The 22,183-nt window shown below is 40.2% G+C and overlaps 1 protein-coding gene across 3 annotated transcripts in view; it reads right to left on the bottom strand.

Annotated features, from left to right (window-relative positions):
• Positions 1-22,183, bottom strand: part of LOC133650332 (protein MTSS 1-like) — a 56,515-nt gene that overhangs the window by 17,367 nt on the left and 16,965 nt on the right. For all 3 annotated transcript variants that reach the window (XM_062047457.1, XM_062047458.1, XM_062047459.1), the window contains exon 3: positions 21,306-21,379. In XM_062047457.1, coding sequence (XP_061903441.1) covers positions 21,306-21,379 — 74 coding nt within the window. The remainder of the gene's footprint in view (positions 1-21,305; positions 21,380-22,183) is intronic.

Below are 22,183 nucleotides of genomic sequence, written 5' to 3'. Positions count from 1 at the left end.
GCGGCCGTCATGCTGCATTGCACCACTGACACCTCCCCCTTTCTCTCCTCCACCTCCTGCTCTTCCTCCACTGAAACCCCCCAGACTTTGGACTGTGTAGTTCTAACTGGGTTCTTGGGAAGCTTGACATCAGACCTGCATTGCATGGGCTGACCCAGATAATTCACAATCTTTGTGTGAGACAAGCTCAGATAGGTTTTTCCTTTTAATTGCATTCTAACTCGTAAATAAACGTTAGCAAAAGTCAGCCAACAATGGAGCTAATGGGAGTGGCTCTATTCCGCCTATAAAATATCCATCAAGGTTTTATTGAGTCGCTGTAAGTATGTCATGTATAGTAACAGGCACATTCATAATAACACATCATATATACGTATTTTGCTCATTTTAGGCATATGGCGGAAAATTAATTTCACAGACACATCGCAACGTTTGTTTTTTCCCTTCAACAATAACAACACTACTACTCACGGCAGACTTTGTGAGAGATAACAACGATAGTAAAACAATTACTTACTGTACAATGTCTGCTCTCGCTGGAAGGCTGACTGATGGGATGGTGGGTGCAAACGAGCATCTTTTTGTGTTTTTCTCGCCATTTCTGAGTCTAAGTTGGATGTCAAAGTTGACCAACTTCTCAGTTTATGGCCACAACTTTGTACTATCCAAGTGAATGGCATGGTTTTTAATGTCGAGTTAACTTTCACCAATTCGGAGGCAACGCAACAGCTCATCGGCTCATGATGTCAAGCTTGTTAGCTCTCTAAAAGTAGGTCCTTAAAGTTCCCGCTTATAATAGCAATATTGCTAAGAGTTTGTCCATATTATGTCCATATCCCCTGTGGAATTTCAAAGATGGACGCTTTTGACCTCCCTCCCTCCTCAACGACACCTGGAAGTCGAACTTGCTAGCATAGCATGCAGAACGACCCCAGGCCTATGAATACAACTCCACTACACCCAAAGACAATGGGCATATACACAAACACACTCCCCACCCCCACCCCACGCCTTCATCACCGCTTGATTCCCCTTCGGGGTGATGGACGGCTGAGTAGAGCTTTATAGCAGCAGGCCGGCCTCCAGGGCCCCAACTCCCCCCCACCCCCTTATTTGCGAGTTGTTGTGATTATATGTAACATGTTTATGTGTGCTTTGGCAAATAAGGTTTTAAGATTAAGATTAAGATTAAAGTACCAATGATTGTCACACACACACTAGATGTGGTGTTTTCCCTTGGACTCAGTCTGGACCCCCTACCGAGGGTCCAGCCTTTGACTGATAATTTTTACTCTTCCCCTCTTTCCCAATATCACCTTTTTCCCACCTTTTTTAAGGAGCGCCGTAAGTGGCTGATCCGTTGGCGGTCCCGTCTTGTCTCCCTGTAACGTATGTCTGCTCTTAGTGGGACTGTGCCGAAAATGTAATTTCAGTTCTTATGTGTCTTGTACATGTTAAAGAATGGACAATAATAAAGCATCCTGAATCCTGAATCCTGAATCCTGAATATTTAAGTCATAAAATGTAAAGGGGATATGGTTGGCGCTTTTTGGATGTTTTTTTTATTGGGCATTATAGGCGGAATAGACGTAACGACGGCATGACTCCCATTAGCTTAGTTGCTAGCTGCATTTTGCTAGCGTTTATTTTTGAGTTGCAATACATAAAAAAAAGAAAAACATATGTGTTCTTGTCTTCCATAATGATTGTGAATGGTCGGCAACATTACAAAGAAGTGTGGCTCCCCTTTTAAGGGGAACTGCACTTTTTTTGGAATGTTTCCTATCGTTTACAATCTTTGTGAAAGACATGACGACGGATGTATTTTTTTAAATGCATTCTAACTCGTAAATAAACCTAAATAAAAGTCCGCTTGGGACGGAGCCAATGAGAGGTCCTCTATTCCGCCCATAAAACCCAATAATAACCATTCAAAAACTGCCTACAATACTCCATTTACGTTTTGTGACTTGATTATAAACCAAATATTATTGATATTGTTAATATAAGTGCTAACGCAGACAAACAATTTATAGCGGCGACGTGATCACAAGCTTATTTGCCAAAGTTGACATCATCGAGTGGTAAGCTGCTTCCTTGGAGATTTATTGTAGGTTATAAATCATGCCTCTCACCTTGATAGTTGAAGGATGAGGACATATCCAGACAGGTTGGTACACTTTGACAGCCAATTTAGACTCGTAAATGGCAAGAACGACATGAAAAGATGCCTGGTTTCAGCCCACTTTTTTGCAAAGATCATTCTAAGTCATTCTTCATCTAAACGGGACGATAACAACATTCAATCAGTGGGCATCCGAATGAGAGCAGACCTTGTATAGTAAGTGATGTTTTATTATGTTTGTCGGCGCTCATGAAGTCTGCAATGAGTAATAAGGGGACGGCGTGGCACGGTCGGGAGAGTGACCGTGCCAGCAACCTGAGGGTTCCTGGTTCGATCCCCAGCTTCTACCACCCTAGTCACGTCCGTTGTGTCCTTGAGCAAGACCCTTGCTCCTGATGGGTCGTGGTTAGCGCCTTGCATGGCAGCTCCCGCCATCAGTGTGTGAATGGGTGAATGTGGCAATAGTGTCAAAGCGCTTTGAGTACCTTGAAGGTAGAAAAGCGCTATACAAGTATAACCCATTTACCATTTAATAATCAGTGATGTTGTTAAAAAAAAGCAAACATCGTGATGCCTTTTTAAAATTTTAATTAAAATCAGCAAAATATGTAAATATTAAGTGTTATTAAAGATTTGCCTGTTAATATACTTTCATCATGTACATAAAACCTTAATAGAGGTGTTTGGATGTGTTTTTTATAGGCAGGATAGAGCGACTCCAATTGGCTCCATTGTAAGGGGACTTTTGATCGCATTTATTTACTATTTAGAATGCATAAAAAATAAAAACATAGGTGTTCTTGTCTTACATAAGGATTGTTAATTACAGGCGATAAAATCCCCCCCAAAAAGTGCAGTTCCCCTTTAATACAACCCCAAAGGTGAGTGCATCGATCCACCCTATAATCCTCCCTAAGTAGTCGCTATCTTAGCTACGTAGAGAAAAACGGAAGAACCCGAATGGTCGCAGTTCACAAATAAATGGCTCTGCGATGAGGTGGCGACTTGTCCAGGGTGTACCCCGCCTTCCGCCCGTGTGCAGCTAGGATAGGCTCCAGCACCCCCCGCGACCCCGTAAGGGCCAAGCGGTAGAAAATGGATGGATGGATATATATAAATAAATATATATATATATATATATATATATATATATATATATATATATATATATATATATATATATATATATATATATATATATATATATATATATATATATATATATATATATATATATATATATATATATATTAACACATTATAATGGGACTGTCTGTGAATGCAGCTTCTGGTTCCAACTCCGTACATTAGATGGCATCTTAACTCATGTGTGCAAAAGCATGTGCACACTTGTATGCACTCTTCTCAATATAAATCACACCTGCTGTGAACGATGCGTAGAAGAGTTTCTCCCCGGTGTCCTCCCACAGTCATCCATAAATGGACCATGAATATGGTGATGATTTTTCAGGATCACATGATGGGCTGTCAGTGAAGGCGATATTTTAGGATTAGATCGAGTGCCATGACGTAAGATTATTTCTGGGGAAATAAGTAACGTCACAGCTAATAAAAATAACAGTTTGAAGGACAACATTTGACCAGTCATGGTGTCAGGTCAGCTTCACCGTGACTGCTGCCAAGATGAGGGCAAAATGTGTTTAGCCTTCTGTTCGCCGAATAATCATCATATTTTATTATTCATATGTCTTTGTTTGGCCAAGTCATGCACAATTAAAATAATACACAGAAAAAGAGGAAATTCTAAACATTTTGCCTTTTTTTTCTCACTTTTTGTCTCCAACAGTGTCCATCAAAACGATTTGCACATGGCGTCATTGCTAAATATGATAAATACTGTAGTATACGACTTGTGTCGTATTATTCAGCATTCGAGTCCTCGGTTCAGTTCAGTAGAATCTCGTTTGAGGAGTTAAGAGAATTCCTGGTGGGAGCAGCGAGGTCATACGAGCCAGGAATACCACACACACTGGAGCAGGGAGATGCCTGGCGGTGTTGGGAGACCTTCCGTGGGAGTGGGAGTGTGTGTGTGTGTGTGTGTGTGTGTGTTCTTGTATTGTACCCTTCTTGAGACATCAACAAGGAAAAATGCCTTCCATATGAGGACCGGTGAACAAGTTAGGACATAAATCATGGTCCCAATACGGAAAAGCATTGCATTTAATAGAGAATGTCTCATTTGCACCCCTGGTGGTGAAATCTATCAAAATTAGCGTGGTCCCAAAAAGGAGGGATTTTTCAAATTGACTGTGTGTCGGTTTTAAAAGTGCTCCCCCTCTGGTCAACATATGAATTAACAAGTGTGTGTAAAAATTTGAAGTGCTCCCCCTCTGGCCAACATTTGTAATAACAAGTGTGTGTAGGAAATTGAAATGCACCTCCTTTGGCCAAAATTTATTAAAATAAATTTTAAAAAGACATTTGTATAAAGAGACTTTCTGTAATAACTTGAAGTAAATAATGAAGATTAAAAAACAATTCCAAACAAAAAATTCAACAACAAAAAATGTCTACTAAAAGCTTAGCTTTTTTTGTATTTGCATACCGTAGTATGTATATATTATTAATGTTGTAAATACAAATCTGTATATATCTAGAAAGGGTGGTCCTAAAGAGGTAGGCATTTTTCATAGGTCTCAAGAAGGTAACAAAAACAAAAATGTGTGTGTGTGTGTGTGTGTTCTTGTATGTCTACCCTTCTTGAGACATCAACAAGGAAAAGTGCCTTCCATATGAGGACCGGTGAACAAGTCAGGACCAAAGTCCTGGTCCTAATATGGTAAAACCAATTGCATCTAATAGAGAATGTCTCATTTGCACCCCTGGTGGGGAAATCTATCAAAATTAGCGTGGTCCCAAAAAGGAGGGATTTTTCAAATTGACTGTGTGTCGGTTTTAAAAGTGCTCCCCCTCTGGTCAACATATGAAATAACAAGTGTGTGTAAAAATTTGAAGTGCTCCCTCTCTGGCCAACATTTGTAATAACAAGTGTGTGTAGGAAATTGAAATGCACCTCCTTTGGCCAAAATTTATTAAAATAAATTTTAAAAAGACATTTGTATATAGAGACTTTCTGTAATAACTTGAAGTAAATAATGAAGATTAAAAAACAATTCCAAACAAAAAATTCAACGACAAAAAATGTCTACTAAAAGCTTACCTTTTTTTGTATTTGCATACCGTAGTATGTATATATTATTAATGTTGTAAATACAAATCTGTATATATCTAGAAAGGGTGGTCCTAAAGAGGTAGGCATTTTTCAGAGGTCTCAAGAAGGTAACAAAAACAAAAATGTGTGTGTGTGTGTGTGTGTGTTCTTGTATGTCTACCCTTCTTGAGACATCAACAAGGAAAAGTGCCTTCCATATGAGGACCGGTGAACAAGTCAGGACCAAAGTCCTGGTCCTAATATGGTAAAACCAATTGCATCTAATAGAGAATGTCTCATTTGCACCCCTGGTGGTGAAATCTATCAAAATTAGCGTAGTCCCAAAAAGGAGGGATTTTTCAAATTGACTGTGTGTCGGTTTTAAAAGTGCTCCCCCTCTGGTCAACATGAAATAACAAGTGTGTGTAAAAATTTGAAGTGCTCCCCCTCTGGCCAACATATGTAATAACAAGTGTGTGTAGGAAATTGAAATGCACCTCCTTTGGCCAAAATGTATTAAAAAAATAAAAATAATAATAATTTGTATATAGAGACATACTGTAATAACTTGAAGTAAATAATGAAGATTAAAAATCAATTACAAACAAAAAATTCAACAACAAAAAATGTTTACTAAAAGCTTACCTTTTTTATATTTGCATAGTATGTATATATTATTAATGTTGTAAATACAAATCTGTATATATCTAGAAAGGGTGGTTCTAAAGAGGTAGGCATTTTTCAGAGGTCTCAAGAAGGTAAGAAAAACAAAAATGTGTGTGTGTTTAGGAGAATTCTTTAAATAAGCGTTCCAGGGATGTTCTCTCCCCTGGTTTACATATCAGCTGGTGGCCGTTTGGAATTCCCGCCATCGTGTGTGAAGTTGCTCCGCCTCCACAGACAGTCGGCCATCTTTACTCATCATCTTCATAAGTTATTAATACGTCTGGGACAGGTGGGGCCTTTTTATGGTCGTTGGTGTCCGAGTGGGAGAAGCAACCTCTCCCTCAGGGTATCTCTCCCAATCATTTAGCATGTTTGTTTAGTTATTTGTTGACTTTATATTATGATAGGAATGAATGTATTGCACTGTGCTAAATAAACTCTATCACATTTAGGGCTGTCTTCGATGTTAAGGCCGTGGCGTGTTTACACACTCAGGAACTAAGAAAAGTTGTGTCCGCTTTGGATAAGCTTGAGCTGGTAACTCGCAGCTCTTATTACAGCCGTCATCTGTGTGTGCGTGTGTGTTTGAGACAGGCAGCTGCTGCGGTCACCGTGGCGATGCCATACCATCATGCGGCCCCTGTAACCACACAGGCCAACATCATTCTTAATGAGTAGCCTCAGTTGCTAACTATGGAGGGTCAAAAGGGATCGAATGAAGTAAATAAACAAGTCTTCAAATATGTACTCGAACCTGTCATGAATGACCTAAAATTGGAATTAAATAAATAAGTGTTATTGACTGTGTCGTTAATTTATTTAATGTAAATTTTCTATTATTTATCTACCTGTTTAATTATTTCAATATCTAAATAAATAATGAACTATTATTTAATTATTTCGCAATTGTATTATTTCATGTTTTAATGAATAATTTCATGATTTAATTATTCCAGCATTATTTTTTCATTTATTTAATCATTTATCTGATGACTTAATTCATGAATCTTTGTGGCAACTTCATGAATAAGGCGAAGCGGAGTACTGGTCGATAATTCCGATGACTTCAATACATTTTTTCTATAATATACTTCACTGCTTCAAACTCGGGTATTGTTTCCATGCACATAGTAAAATATCTACCAAAAGTACTAGCATATCCTCATTAGCCACCGTTTTCAGAGCGAAACAAACACTGGAAAATGTTTGTGTTAGCCCCGCCCAGTGAGTTTGATGGGTGAGTTTGACGGAAAAAATACATTCACGAGATAAATGGTTGATTAATAATTAAATATCAAATTAAATATTCAAGATGTTTAATTCGATATTTAAAAATAATTAATTAATTAAATGATTAATAAGGCATTAAATAATTAATTAAATCATGAAGTATTTAGGTAAAAATTTTACAAATATGTTAAATCGTTAATAAAGCTACGAACTATGGGAGACCGGGCTTTCTGCTCCGCTGCTCCCAGTCTGTGGAACGCTCTCCCTGACCACCTGAGGGCACCTCAGACTGTGGATGCTTTTAAAAAAGGCTTAAAAACCCATCTTTTTAAAAAAGCCTTTTCATAGATTTTTATAGATATGCATGATGGTTCTAGCTATTGGGCTGTTTCTAGTTTTATATTTTATTTATTTTTATTATCTTTTATTATTATTATTACTATTTTTTTTTTACACTGTGGCACTTTGAGGTTGTTTGCTCAACGTAAAGTGCTTTTTACAAATAAAATCTATTATTATTATTATTATTATTAAATAAATAATTAAAATGTGAAATAATTAAATAGTGCTTTTTACAAATAAAATATATTATTATTATTATTATTATTATTATTATTATTAAATAATTAAAATGTGAAATAATTAAATAGACAAATGACATACTGAAATAATCAATTACATACTGAAATAATCAATTGAATAAGTAAATCTATGAATATAATTTTAAATTAAATTAATTATTGACTCATTCAGTAACACATGTATTCAATTCCAAGCCTAATGAATTAATGACACATTTTAGTAATTACTTAAAGATGTGTTAATTTATGTCAGTCTGCCCCATTTGACCCTCAACAACTAACAAGCTAAAGCACACTTTTTTATTTAAAAATAAATATTAGTAGTGCCTCAGGTGATCCACAATGATTGATTGATTAATTGATTGATTTAACGATTGATTGATGGAGGTAGTTCACTTGAGGTATTTAAAGGCGTGAGAGCACATTCTTTGTAACCGAAGCCTTGTCGGGATACAAAAATAGTCGTGCAGAGACTTCTGAACGTTTGACCCACTTGATGCTGCAAGAGCGGAGGATACTTGAGGACAATTTTACTTGGCAGATAGTTCGAGAGCTTCTGGAAGGTTCTACTCTCCGTCATCCTCCGCCTTTGGCTCGTGTCGCCTAAAGCCAGTACGGTAGATCTGCGCCAATAGTGGATTTTTGTTCTGCTTTCAATTGTAAATGATATAGTTGTCCCTCACCACGTTGTGCTTCAAATATTGCGGCTTTACTACATTCCAGACTCCTGTTTTTTGTAGGCATATTCTCCATATTTTAAATGTAGTGTTCAATTAGGCCTTATTTATTTTTTGCGATATTAGTCTTATTTTCTATTATTATGTTGCGGTAATTGATAAGCTATTCACCAAGCCGGACTTCCATTTCCGGGTTAACAATGATAACAACCACACGGTGGTTAACTTTGGACCAATTTTTAGCAGAACAACTTTTTCATGCACTTCATCTTCAACTCCTGCCTCATCAATAACACATCTCCACATTGGTGAGCCTCTGGCGTGAGCAGGGGTGTCCAAACTTTTTCCACTGAGGGCCGCACACTGAAAAATCAAAGCAAGCGCGGGCCATTTTGATATTTTTTATTTTAAAAACCAATACAATATATGTATAAAAAAGATACATTTAGGCCTCCACTCAGACTTGATTCCTGGGACCCCAAAAGGTTTTGGTCAAAAAAAATATTACAAATGTGTCATTATTTAGTATTATTATTATTATTATTATTATTCAAGGTTTAAATCTCTCGATCAACATTAGGTCTATCTGTCAATATAACGCTTTTAAAGATTTAAGTTGTATGCCTTTTTTGTCAAGGAAAACCGTGTTTTTTTATGGAAAAAACACAAAATATGCAATATTTTCCCCCAATAAAATTTTAAAGTGGAATATTTGAGATTATATAATAATTGGAGTCTTAAAAAGGTAAATAACTCATAACAACATTGATTTTAATTCATTATTTTTTTGAGCAATGACACTTAAAAAAAAAAAGTCCCACTAAAATGATTGGGGATCCAAAAGGGTACTGCTCAGTAAAGTTTAAAAAAATAAATCCAACATTTTTTTAAACTTTTACCACAATAGTCTAAAGATCAACTTCAGATCTATCCGTCAACTATAAGTTTTATTGTTGTTTATGGTTTTTGTTTGTTCGTTTGAGGCCCTTCTTTAAAAAACTTTGTTTTTTAAATGGCAACCAAAAAATATGCAACATTTTCCCCCCAAAATATCTCAAAGTGGAATATTTAATGTGAAGTAAATGGAGCCTTGAATAGGTCAATAATTCATAATGACATTGATTTTGATTCATTATTATTTTTTAAAGAAAGAAACAGCCTGCATGGCAGCTTTGTGTTATTAGAGTAAATAATGCAACATTTTCTTGTTAAATTTCACCTGTTTGCTCTTTTATACCACTTTTTATGTTTTTTTCATCGTATTTTTAGAATGTGCCGTGGGACCGTTAAAAAATTACCTGCGGGCCGCAAATGGCCCCCGGGCCGCACTTTGGACACCCCTGGGCGTGAGTGATGTTAAAAGACGAGGCGGTACCAGGACCGCCTAATGTTAACAATGCTGCTAAGTGGATCTTTAACATCATCAGCTCCAGATGACAATTATCAGCCTTTGGCCTGAGGGATGTGGAATGACTATACGGGGCACGATAATTCCAACACCACAGAATGATAACAACACGGCTAATGGTTGTAGTTGCGACTGTTGAATTGACCAACTTTTGGCAGAACAACTCAGGCCCTTTGTTTCAGCACATGGAATCTCAGTTCTAACTTTTTTTTTTTTTTTCCAAATATTTTTATTGAATTTTGCAGACAATACAGCATGATGAATCATGGCAACAGCAAGTTGGAGTATCTGCACATTTTTCAATAAGTAACATAATAAACCCCATCCCTTACCATACCCACCCACTTAATTCCCAAGGTAATTGTCGCCTAGTGCCCACAACAAATATAGACACACATGAATATATGCAAACTTAGCTTCAATCTAACAAACTATATTGAAGTAAATAAAGAGTAAATAAGGTGAAATAAATAAATAAATAATACCTAAGATATACAATAAAATATAACGTAAAAGTAAATAAACACAAGGAATGAGGGGGGGGGGGGGGGGGGTCTTCAGCGGTCAGTTCTGTCTAAGTTGGGTTACCCGAATCGCTTGGGGTGATGTCAAGCTTGTCCCTAATAAGGTCCAGGAGGGGGCCCCAAGTTTTATGGAAAGATGCCACAGATCCTTTCTGCGAGAACCGAAGCTTCTCTAATTGCAGACACCGCAAGACATCTTGTATCCAATTGTTATGGCTCGGCGGAGACGCAAGCTTCCATTTAAAAAGAATTGTACGCCTAGCCAGCAGAGTCGTTAACGCAATGACATGACGAGCGGTTGCAGGTAAACCGTCCACCTGTGGAACGCCAAAAAGGGCAGTCAGCGGGCTGGGTGTTATTGTTCTATCAAGGGCCTGCCCGACAGTGTCAAAAATAGCCGACCAAAAACTTGAGAGTTTTGGGCACGTCCAGAACATATGCAAATGGTCAGCTGGGGATTGTCTACAGCGGTTACAAGCGTCGCTATGGTTGGGGTATATTTTAGCCAGTCTAGCATTAGTAAAATGTGCTTTATGTAGTATCTTACATTGTATTAGGCCATGCCTAGCGCATATAGATGATGAATGCACCAGCCTCAAAGCTTCTCTCCACCGCCCATCAGGTATAGGTGCCCCAAGGTCATGCTCCCAGGATTCTCTGGCAGGTGAAGTGTTGAGTGGATTCAGAAAGCAGATTTCATTATATATTACAGATATCAAACGTCGTTTGTCAGAGTCAAAGGAGAGAAACCGATCAATTTCTGCTTCTGGGGGGCGGTTGGGAAAATGGGGAAATTGTTTTTTTAATAAAATGCCTTATTTGAAGGTATCGGAAGAAATGTGTATTAGGTATATTGTATCTTGTTGACAGAGAAGCGAACGAAGAGAACACTCCATCGTGGTACAGGTCGTTGAGGATTTTAAGGCCGTTAGTTGACCAGGTGCGAAACGCAGAATCAGAGCAGGCAGGGATAAAGGCGGGATTGTTCAAAATCGGAGCACCGCTGGAAGCTTTGTGCAGGCCATGATGTTTCCTAAATTGAGTCCAAATTTTAATAGTATTTTTAACAACTGGGTTTAGGGAGGTCCCCAATGAACATAAGGGTAGCTGTGAGCAAATCACCGCGTGCAGGGAACCATTAGACGATGCTACCTCTATGTGAGCCCAAGGTGGACAGGCGGCTGGGGAGTCGCAGCGGACCCAGTACAGAAGTTTATTGATATTGCAGGCCCAAAAATAATTTCTAAAGTTTGGAAGTGCTAGACCACCCTCCGTCTTAGGGAGCTGTAGAATGGCTTTCCTAAGGCGGGCTGGCCTGTTTTGCCAAATGAAAGCAAGAAGTTGTTGATCAAGGCCAACAAAAAATGATTTGTTGAGACATATAGGGATGTGTTGAAAGAGATATAAAAATTTCGGAAGTAAAATCATTTTTATGAGGTTAGTGCGGCCAACCAGGGAGAGGGGGAGGGCAGCCCACCTGGACAAGTCCGATTTACATTTGTCTAACAGTGCTTGAAAGTTTTTACGAAACAGCTCTGTGGGAGAATTCGAGACAAACACGCCCAGATATTTAAAACCGTCCTCCGAGATCCTAAAGGGGAATTGTGAGCGCGGGAGTGACCTTGCCAAATTATTCACAAAAAATAGTTCGCTTTTCTGAATATTCAGTTTGTACCCTGACAAGCGACCGAACTGATCTAGAATCGATAGTATATGGGGAAGCGAGGACGATGGGTCCGAAACGAACAACAGAAGATCATCTGCATATAGGGAGAGCTTATGAACCCGACCAAAACGAGTGATACCCTTAAATTCCTCCGAATTCTTAAGCCAAATAGCAAGCGGTTCAATGGCTATATTAAACAGCAAGGGTGAAAGCGGACATCCCTGCCGGGTCCCACGCTGGAGAGGGAAGTAAGCTGAACGGATGCCGTTAGTATGTACGGAGGCAAGCGGAGTCTCGTACAGGACTCTAACCCAAGAAATAAATTTAGGATCAAAACCAAATTTCTCCATAATAAAAAATAAATAGCCCCACTCCACCCTATCGAACGCCTTCTCCGCATCCAGCGCCACCACAACCTCCGGAGTATCAGATGGCGGAGTGAGAACTATGTTCAACAATCTTCTGGTATTGAAGAATGGATGTCTCCCCAGCATGAAGCCTGTCTGATCGGCCGAAATTATTGAGGGCATCACGGTTTGAAGATGCGTAGAGAGAACTTTCGCCAGAATCTTACAGTCCACATTCAAGAGCGAGATCGGTCTGTAGTTACCACAAGAGGTAGCATCCCTGTCTTTCTTAAGAAGTAATGAAATGGAAGCCTCTGACAGAGTCCCTGGTAAGCGGCCGGCGTTGAAGGAATCATTGAACATTCTTGCTAAAATGGGGGATAACAGTAATGAGTAAGCCTTGTAAAATTCAACTGTGAAGCCATCAGGACCGGGCGACTTTCCATTTTGCATAGATCGAATTGCCTCCTGTATCTCTGACGAGGAAATGGGTCTACCCAGCTCCCTGGCAATGTTTACATCAATGCAAGGATATGTTAATGAATCGAGGGGGTTGGGGCAAATCGCGGAGATAGGAGAACATTCAGAAGTGTATAATTTAGTGTAAAATTCAGAAAAACACTTATTAATATCAACTGGATCAGAAGTATAACTACCATCGGGTAGTTTAATTTTGGGAATCGACCGCGATGCGCAAGCAGCCCTGGCCCGTTGAGCTAAAAGTCGGCCGGCCTTGTCTCCATGTTCATAGAAGCATTGTTTGGATTGTCGCAGTTGTCTTTCTACTATGTGCGTCATAAGCAGGTCATGTTCCGAATGTAGCAGAATACGTTTTTTATACAGGGATGGAGATGGACAAACAGCGTATACATTGTCGAGGTCGAGGAGTTCTTTAGCAATTTCCGTCAGCCTAGCCCTCTCAGTCCTCCTCATCCTGGAAATATAAGCGATCACCTGTCCCCGGACAGTAGCCTTAAGTGCTTCCCACAAGATGCTATTTTCAATGTCAGGGGTGTCATTAAACTCAATATAGGTACGAATTTCTGTTTCAACAAAATCTTTGAACTTAATGTCCGAGAGCAAGTGAGAGCTGAACCTCCACATTGTGCGGCCGGTCACACCTTGCGGAAATTTAATGTCGACTGAAATTGGCGCGTGGTCAGAGACGGCTATCGGGTGGTAGTCACATGCGCTAATACAATGCAAGAGATTGTTATCTATTAAAAAGAAATCAATACGGGAAAACGAATGGTGAACGTGTGAGAAGAATGAAAATGCCTTCCCATGCGGGTTCCTGAATCTCCAGGGATCTGAAAGTCCTACTTGGTTTGCATAAGATGACACAGCCTCTGCTGCTTTGGATAGTGTATTTCGAGTATGGGAGGATCGATCAAGAATCGCATCCTGGACTAAGTTAAAATCCCCGCCTACGATTATGCGGTGGCTATCGACGTTGGGGATCCTAGCAAAAAGTCTTGTGAAAAAAGTGTCATCATCCCAGTTAGGTGCATACACAGAGACTAAAATTACTGGTGTGTTCTGTAACGTGCCCGAAACCACAACATAGCGACCTTCATTATCTTCTATAACATCTGCTGGCTCAAACATAACACGCTTATGGATAATTATGGCTGAACCTCTAGCCCTAGCAGAAAATTTGGAATGGAATAAGTGGCTCATCCAAGACCTCTTAATACGGAGAATTTCTGATGTCTTCAGGTGTGTTTCTTGCAGAAACATAATGTCCCCTTTAAGATGCTGCAGCCGAGTTAAGACTTTACCAATTTTGACAGCGTTGTTCATGCCCTTGGTGTTCCAAGAGATGATACGCACTCCGGCACTCGTCATCCTACCAGCATCCGCCATCTATTAGACCCCAACAGTAAATCTGTGTGACACGCCTTAGACCCCACGGGGAGGGACGGGAGGGAGAGAGGGAAGACATAGCAGCAAAAAAAATAAAAAAATAATAACAAAATAGTACACAACACCAAACTAGTAATGACAGAAAGACACATTTCAACAAACCCCAATAGATTAGAATGCAATTACCCTTACTACCCACCCTAAATAAGAACCTTATCTGAGCTCTCTCGCTCTTACTTAGCCTAACTTGACTAATGTTAACTTCCGGAGTCTCCTCCCTTACAGTAGCAGTAATGAACTCCATAAAGCGAAATAAGAATTTAAAGTGAGCCTACTATCATGAGATGCATCCCAACCTGAGTGTATAGTAATATAGGAAATATTAAACCGAAATAAACAAGCAAGGCACATACCGAAATGTACAGTGCACTGCACCAGTAGCTGTAGTGATGTTTTTTGGACCAAGGAGTGCCTCATAATGTGCATACGAATAACTAGTTCGGATTAAAACAAATTAGGATGCATAATCAAAATGTGTTACAAATAGCTTGGCCCCTCAGGAAAAAGAAGAAAGAACGCCCGGTACGGAGCGGAACAAACAAACAGACCAAAAATAGTTACGACCATCTATGTTGGAAATTATGTGACCACCGTTAGCCAGTGTGTAAATTGCAACACTCAAACATTGCTTCCTATTATGAACACACGTCTAAAATGGTGGTCAAGGTTTAGAACAGCAAAACAAACAGCAAAACAAACAAAGGCCCACAATGTCCACAGTGAATGTAAAGTTATCATAAGTCAGGCCTCTGAAAAAGTTGGAACTTACAGTCTTTATTCCAGGAGCTGCACAGTCCTGGTGCAAATTGTTGTCATGTCCAGACGTATTTTAGTGGTAAATAGCCATCCAAGCCCATCAGGTATCTTGCGTGCGGATTGATGTCAAGAAGTCCTCAGCCTCTGTAACCGATCCGAGTCTCTTCTTACCACCATCCTTCGTTACTATGACAAGCCTGGCCGGGAACAGTAATGCTGGTCGTAGGCCCATTTGGTAGAGCTTCGGCATCACATCGCGGTATTTTTGGCGTTGTTCCACCACTTCAGGTGCGTAGTCCTCGAAGATGGCGACGGGGTACCCTCGGTGTTGTAGCTTGCCTCTCCTGGCCCTGGCCTCGCGGATAATTCTCTCCTTCACCTGGTACTTGTGTAGCCGTATCAGAACGGGCCTCGGTCTCTGGTCTGGCTTCGGCTTGCTAGCGAGTGTTCGATGAGCCCAGTCGCACTCCGGCGGTGATTCAAAGAAATCCTCGTCAAAAATCTCCTTCAGTAGTTCCGCAAAAAAGGTAGTTGGACGTGGCCCCTCCACGGACTCTGGTATGCCGACCACTCGGATGTTGTTTCGCCGACTCCGGGATTCGAGGTCGCTAACTTTAGCACGTAGCTTAGCCTCGATGTCCGTTAGCTTAGCACATGTTGCTTCCAGTGCTAGCAGGCGTTCGTCTTGCAAAGTAGCATTTTCTTCGAGTGAGGTAATTTTCTGAGAGTGTTCAGAGACCTTGGTGTGTACCTTATCAATCTTTGTCTCGAGTGTAGAAATTGCTGTCCTGAAGTCCGTGGAGAGGGCCTGGCGGTGTTCTTCCAGAAGCTTAGCTATAGCCGACATACTGACTTCACCGGCACCTCCGTCGGAAGAGCTAGGTCCGGCCCCGGTATCTCTGGCGTTCCGCTTCGTCGAGTGAGTTGGCATTTCTTGCCGGTTGCAACTCCGGAGTAATATATTCACCAGCTCGCTGGCTTTGTTTATGGAGTTTTAAAAGAGTGGCAATGTAAAAAGTTGTGGGAGGGAGACTCAACGCGTGTCTACTCCATCTTGCCCAGACCGGAAGTCAAAATCCCTCAGTTCTAACTTTGACAAATTAACCAGGATATAATGGAGTATTTCCATGTCGTAGATGTGTTGTAGTGGCCGGGTGACGACCATAGCAATGACGATTGCAGGATCCTCAGAGCTACAAGTGAGTACTGCAATCTAGTGGAACACACTGAAAGCTACTATATTGGGTGAAACGGGTGTAAAGGTGGCTATATGGGTGTTATTTCATGCATAGAGGATCTTTAATTATGTTAAAAAAAAAATGTTTATGAAAATATTTGATTTATTCAATCAATCAATCAATCAATGTTTATTTACATAGCCCTAAATCACAAGTGTCTCAAAGGGCTGTACAAGCCACAACGACATCCTCGGTACAGAGCCCACATACGGGCAAGGAAAACTCACCCCAGTGGGACGTCAATGTGAATGACTATGAGAAACCTTGGAGAGGACCGCATATGTGGGTAACCACCCCCCTCAGTAATAATCCTAATACGCGGAAATGTGTTTACTACGGACAGACCTGGAACCAATTGGCCGCGATAAATATGGGTCGACTGTAGAGATGTCCGATAATATCGGACTGCCGATATTATCGGCCGATAAATGCTTTAAAATGTAAGATCGGAAATAATCGGTATCGGGTTCAAAAAGTAAAATATATTACTTTTTAAAACGCCACTGTACGGAGTGGTACACGGACGTAGGGAGAAGTACAGAGCAGTTGCGTCTCCCAGTCATACTTGCCAACCCTCCCGATTTTCCCGGGAGACGCCCGAATTTCAGTCCCCCTCCCGAAAATCTCCCGGGGCAACCATTCTCCCGTATTTCTCCCGATCTCCACCCAGACAACAATATTGGGGGCGTGCCTTAAAGGCACTGCCTTTAAGGCAGTGAATGCAAGGCATACTTGGTCAACAGCCATACAGGTCACACTGAGGGTGGGCGTATAAACAACTTTAACACTGTTACAAATATGCGCCACACTGTGCACCCACACCAAACAAGAATGACAAACACATTTCGGGAGAACATCCGCACCGTAACGCAACATAAACACAACAGAACAAATACCCAGAACCCCTTGCAGCACTAACTCTTCCGGGACACTACAATATACACCCCCCGCATGTCTCAAATTCCAAGCTGCTGTTTTGAGGCATGTTAAAAAAAATAATGCACTTTGTGACTTCAATAATAAATATGGCAGTGCCATGTTGGCATTTTTTTCCATAACTTGAGTTGATTTATTTTGGAAAACCTTGTTACATTGTTTAATGCATCCAGCGGGGCATCACAACAAAATTAGGCATAACATTGTGTTGAATCCACGACTGTATATATCGGTATCGGTTAATAATGGAATCAGTAGTTAAGAGTTGGACAATATCGGAAAATCGGCAAAAAAGCCATTATCGGACATCTTTAGTCAACCATAATCTGTGGTTGGATGGCGCCATCTGCAGTGCTGCAGCTAAGAATCTCGCAGAGGGTTATGTCTCACAAGTCAAATCACTCAACATTTCCCAGCATGAAGAAGCTTTGAAATGACGTAATGTTGTGTAACTGCATATTACGGTATTTGCCTATAACTGTCTTTTAACATATAAAACAGAATTTAAAATATGTTTAATAACAGTAAGAAGCTTATTATAGGGTTTAAAGTTAAATATATATATTTTTTAGAGATAGTTATTGGTGGGTTTGACCTATTTGCAGGTTTATCTCCATTTGAGGTGAGCCTTAGAATGTAACTCCCATGGGTCAACTGGAGTACTCTGAGGACCACGCAGTGACGCCATTGGACATTTGCATTTCTTCCCTTTGCTCCTCATCCTCCTGGTGACATTCCAAAGCGACACTGCTCGCCTGCCCTTTATGCGACGAAACCTCTTCCGGAGAGCAGGTCGCTATGGTAACCACCGACCGAGGCCCACACTGATCAGCATCCTCTAAATCTGAATGTCATTCACCCTCCAAAACATGTTTACTGCGCCTTCAATCAATCAATCAATCAATGTTTATTTATATAGCCCTAAATCACAAGTGTCTCAAAGGGCTGCCTTCAGATATAAGCTAGCCTGCGGGCAGGAAAGAGGACCGCTCGCTGCTGTCAATCAATCCAGGAAGTGACCTTCATTGGCGTTCCAGTCGGGTGCTCAATGAAGCGCGAAACGATTAAAGGGCTCGGCACGATAAAAGCACACATCCTGCCATCTAAGAAACACTCAAAAGTTTGTTGGGCGTAATGCAGAATTCAGTGTTTCCCATATGACTACTAATTTTTCCCAAATATATAAACACATGTTAACGCACCTGGTCTGCCAGAGAATAAGACAACCCAGCAGGAGTGATCCTTGTTGTCAACTTACATGACGCGAGTAATCAGAACCATCTTACTCCAGCCAGTAGCGACAAATCTACAAACCCTGTTTCCATATGAGTTGGGAAATTGTGTTAGATGTAAATATAAATGGAATACAATGATTTGCAAATCCTTTTCAACCCATATTCAATTGAATGCACTACAAAGGCAAGATATTTGATGTTCAAACTCATAAACTTTTTTTTTTTTTTGCAAATAATTATTAACTTAGAATTTCATGGCTGCAACACGTGCCAAAGTAGTTGGGAAAGGGCATGTTCACCACTGTGTTACATGGCCTTTCCTTTTAACAACACTCAGTAAACGTTTGGGAACTGAGGAGACACATTTTTGAAGCTTCTCAGGTGGAATTCTTTCCCATTCTTGCTTGATGTACAGCTTAAGTTGTTCAACAGTCCGGGGGTCTCCATTGTGGTATTTTAGGCTTCATAATGCGCCACACATTTTCAATAGGAGACAGGTCTGGACTACAGGCAGGCCAGTCTAGTACCCGCACTCTTTTACTATAAGGCCACGTTGATGTAACACGTGGCTTGGCATTGTCTTGCTGAAATAAGCAGGGGCGTCCATGGTAACGTTGCTTGGATGGCAACATATGTTGCTCTAAAACCTGTATGTACCTTTCAGCATTAATGGCGCCTTCACAGATGTGTAAGTTACCCATGTCTTGGGCACTAATACACCCCCATACCATCACAGATGCTGGCTTTTCAACTTTGCGCCTATAACAATCCGGATGGTTCTTTTCCTCTTTGGTCCGGAGGACACAACGTCCACAGTTTCTAAAAACAATTTGAAATGTGGACTCGTCAGACCACAGAATACTTTTCCACTTTGTATCAGTCCATCTTAGATGAGCTCAGGCCCAGCAAAGCCGACGGCGTTTCTGGGTGTTGTTGATGAATGGTTTACGCCTTGCAAAGGAGAGTTTTAACTTGCACTTACAGATGTAGCGACCAACTGTAGTTACTGACAGTGGGTTTCTAAAGTGTTCCTGAGCCCATGTGGTGATATCCTTTACACACTGATGTCGCTTGTTGATGCAGTACAGCCTGAGGGATCGAAGGTCACGGGCTTAGCTGCTTACGTGCTGTGATTTCTCCAGATTCTCTGAACCCTTTGATGATATTACGGACCGTAGATGGTGAAATTCCTAAATTCCTTGCAATAGCTGGTTGAGAAAGGTTTTTCTTAAACTGTTCAACAATTTGCTCACGCATTTGTTGACAAAGTGGTGACCCTCGCCCCATCCTTGTTTGTGAATGACTGAGCATTTCATTGGATCTACTTTTATACCCAATCATGGCACCCACCTGTTCCCAATTTTCCTGTTCACCTGTGGGATGTTCCAAATAAGTGTTTGATGAGCATTCCTCAACTTTATCAGTATTTATTGCCACCTTTCCCAACTTCTTTGTCACGTGTTGCTGGCATCAAATTCTAAAGTTAATGATTATTTGCAAAAAAAAAAGTTTATCAGTTTGAACATCAAATATGTTGTCTTTGTAGCATATTCAACTGAATATGGGTTGAAAATGATTTGCAAATCATTGTATTCCGTTTATATTTACATCTAACACAATTTCCCAACTCATATGGAAACGGGGTTTGTAGTAAAGAGACTTTAGCCAACATGAAAACATGTATTGCTCTTCTCAACGAGCAGCGGGTGCTGATGTACAAACCCCAAAACCAGTGAAGTTGGCACGTTGTGTAAATCGTAAATAAAAACAGAAAACAATGATTTGCAAATCCTTTTTTAACTTATTTCCATTGAATAGACTGCAAAGACAAGATATTTAATGTTCGAACTGAGAAACTTATTTTTTTTTGTGCAAATAATCATTAACTTAGAATTTATTAGCAGCAACACATTGCAAAAAAGTGGGCACGGGCATTTTTACCACTGTGTTACATGGCCTTTCCTTTTAACGACACTCAGTAAACATTAGGGAACTGAGGAGACCAATTTTTGATACTTTTCAGGTGGAATTCTTTCCCATTCTTGCTTGATGTACAGCTTAAGTTGTTCAACAGTCCGGGATCTCCGGACTAGGCTTCATGTTGCGCTACACATTTGCGCCTATAACAATTTGGATGGTTATTTTCCTCTTTGTTCCGGACGACACGACGTCCACAGTTTCAAAAAACATTTTGAATTGTGGACTTGTCAGACCCCAGAACTTGTATCAGTCTATCTTAGATGAGCGAAGCCGGCAGCGTTTCTGGGTGTTGTTGATAAATGGCTTTCGCTTTGCATAGTAGAGTTTTAACCTGCACTTACAGATGTAGCGACCAACTGTAGTTATTGACAGTGGTTTTCTAAATTGTTCCTGAGCCCATGTGGTGATGTCCTTTACACACTGATGTCGCTTGTTGATGCAGTATCGCCTGAGGGATCGAAGGTCCGTAATATCATCGCTTACGTGCAGTGATTTCTCCAGATTCTCTCAACCTTTTGATGATATTACGGACCGTAGATGGTAAAATCCCTAAATTCCTTGCAATAGCTCCTTCACAAATGTTTTGCTTAAACTGTTTGACAATTTGCTCACGCGTTTGTTCACAAAGTGGTTTACACAACATGCCAACTTCACTGGTTTTGGGGTTTGTAGGCCCCACCCCTTATAAAAGCACTCTGTTTTGTTTAGGACATTTTGACAAAAAAAAAAAAAGTTCTAAACATATTCGTTGTGTCTTGTGTAGTGTGCAAATTAGCTCTATCGAGCTGCTAAAGTTATTGGTGAGCTAGCAGAAACGCAAAACTGGCCTCCATCTTACCTCGACTGCCGGTCGCCATGTCGGCCACCTTCTGGAAGGTGTCCAGGAAGGCTGCGACCGCCACCACCGTCGTCCTGCAGGACAACAGAGAACACTCTGGTTGAAAATGCAGGACATGTTGGATCATATAGTCTAGTGTTGTCCCGATACCAATAATTTAGTACCGGTACCAAAATGTATTTTGGTACTTTTCTAAATAAGGGGGACCACAAAAAAATGGCATTATTGGCTTTATTTTAACAAACAATCTTACGGTACATTAAACGTATGTTTATTATTGCAATTGAAGAAAAATGTTGTCCTTAAATAAAATAGTAAACATACTAGACAACTTATCTTTTAGTAGTAAGTAAGCAAAGGCTCCTAATTTGTCTGCTGACGTATGCAGTAACATATTGTGTCATTTCTCATTTTATTATTTTGTTAAAATTATGAAGGACAAGCTGTAAAAATTGATTATTAATCCACTTGTTGATTTACTGTTAATATCTGGTTACTTTCTCCTTTAACATGTTCTATCTACACTTCTGTTAAAATGTAATAAACACTTATTCTTCTGTTGTTTGATACTTTACATTAGTTTTGGATGATACCACATATGTAGGTATCGATCCGATACCAAGTAGTTACAGGTTCATACATTGGTCATAATTAAAGTTCTCCTGTGTCCAGGGTCATATTTTGGGGTTTATAAACTATAAAAAATACAAAAGATAACAAAAAATATCGAAGTAATAATTTTTTTAATCAGTTTTTAGGCCAAAATGCATCCATTCTCCCTTTTCTGTCTACACACCTTGTCTGCTTGTAAGTACTCCGTGATTGTGCGCTGCCGAACATGCTCCTCTGCTCGCAAAACCAGCAATGTCACGACGTGA

This window comes from Entelurus aequoreus, linkage group LG05 (assembly GCF_033978785.1).
Source record: "Entelurus aequoreus isolate RoL-2023_Sb linkage group LG05, RoL_Eaeq_v1.1, whole genome shotgun sequence".
In the NCBI taxonomy this organism is placed as follows: domain Eukaryota; kingdom Metazoa; phylum Chordata; class Actinopteri; order Syngnathiformes; family Syngnathidae; genus Entelurus; species Entelurus aequoreus.
This window is presented reverse-complemented; position numbering and strand designations above follow the sequence as displayed.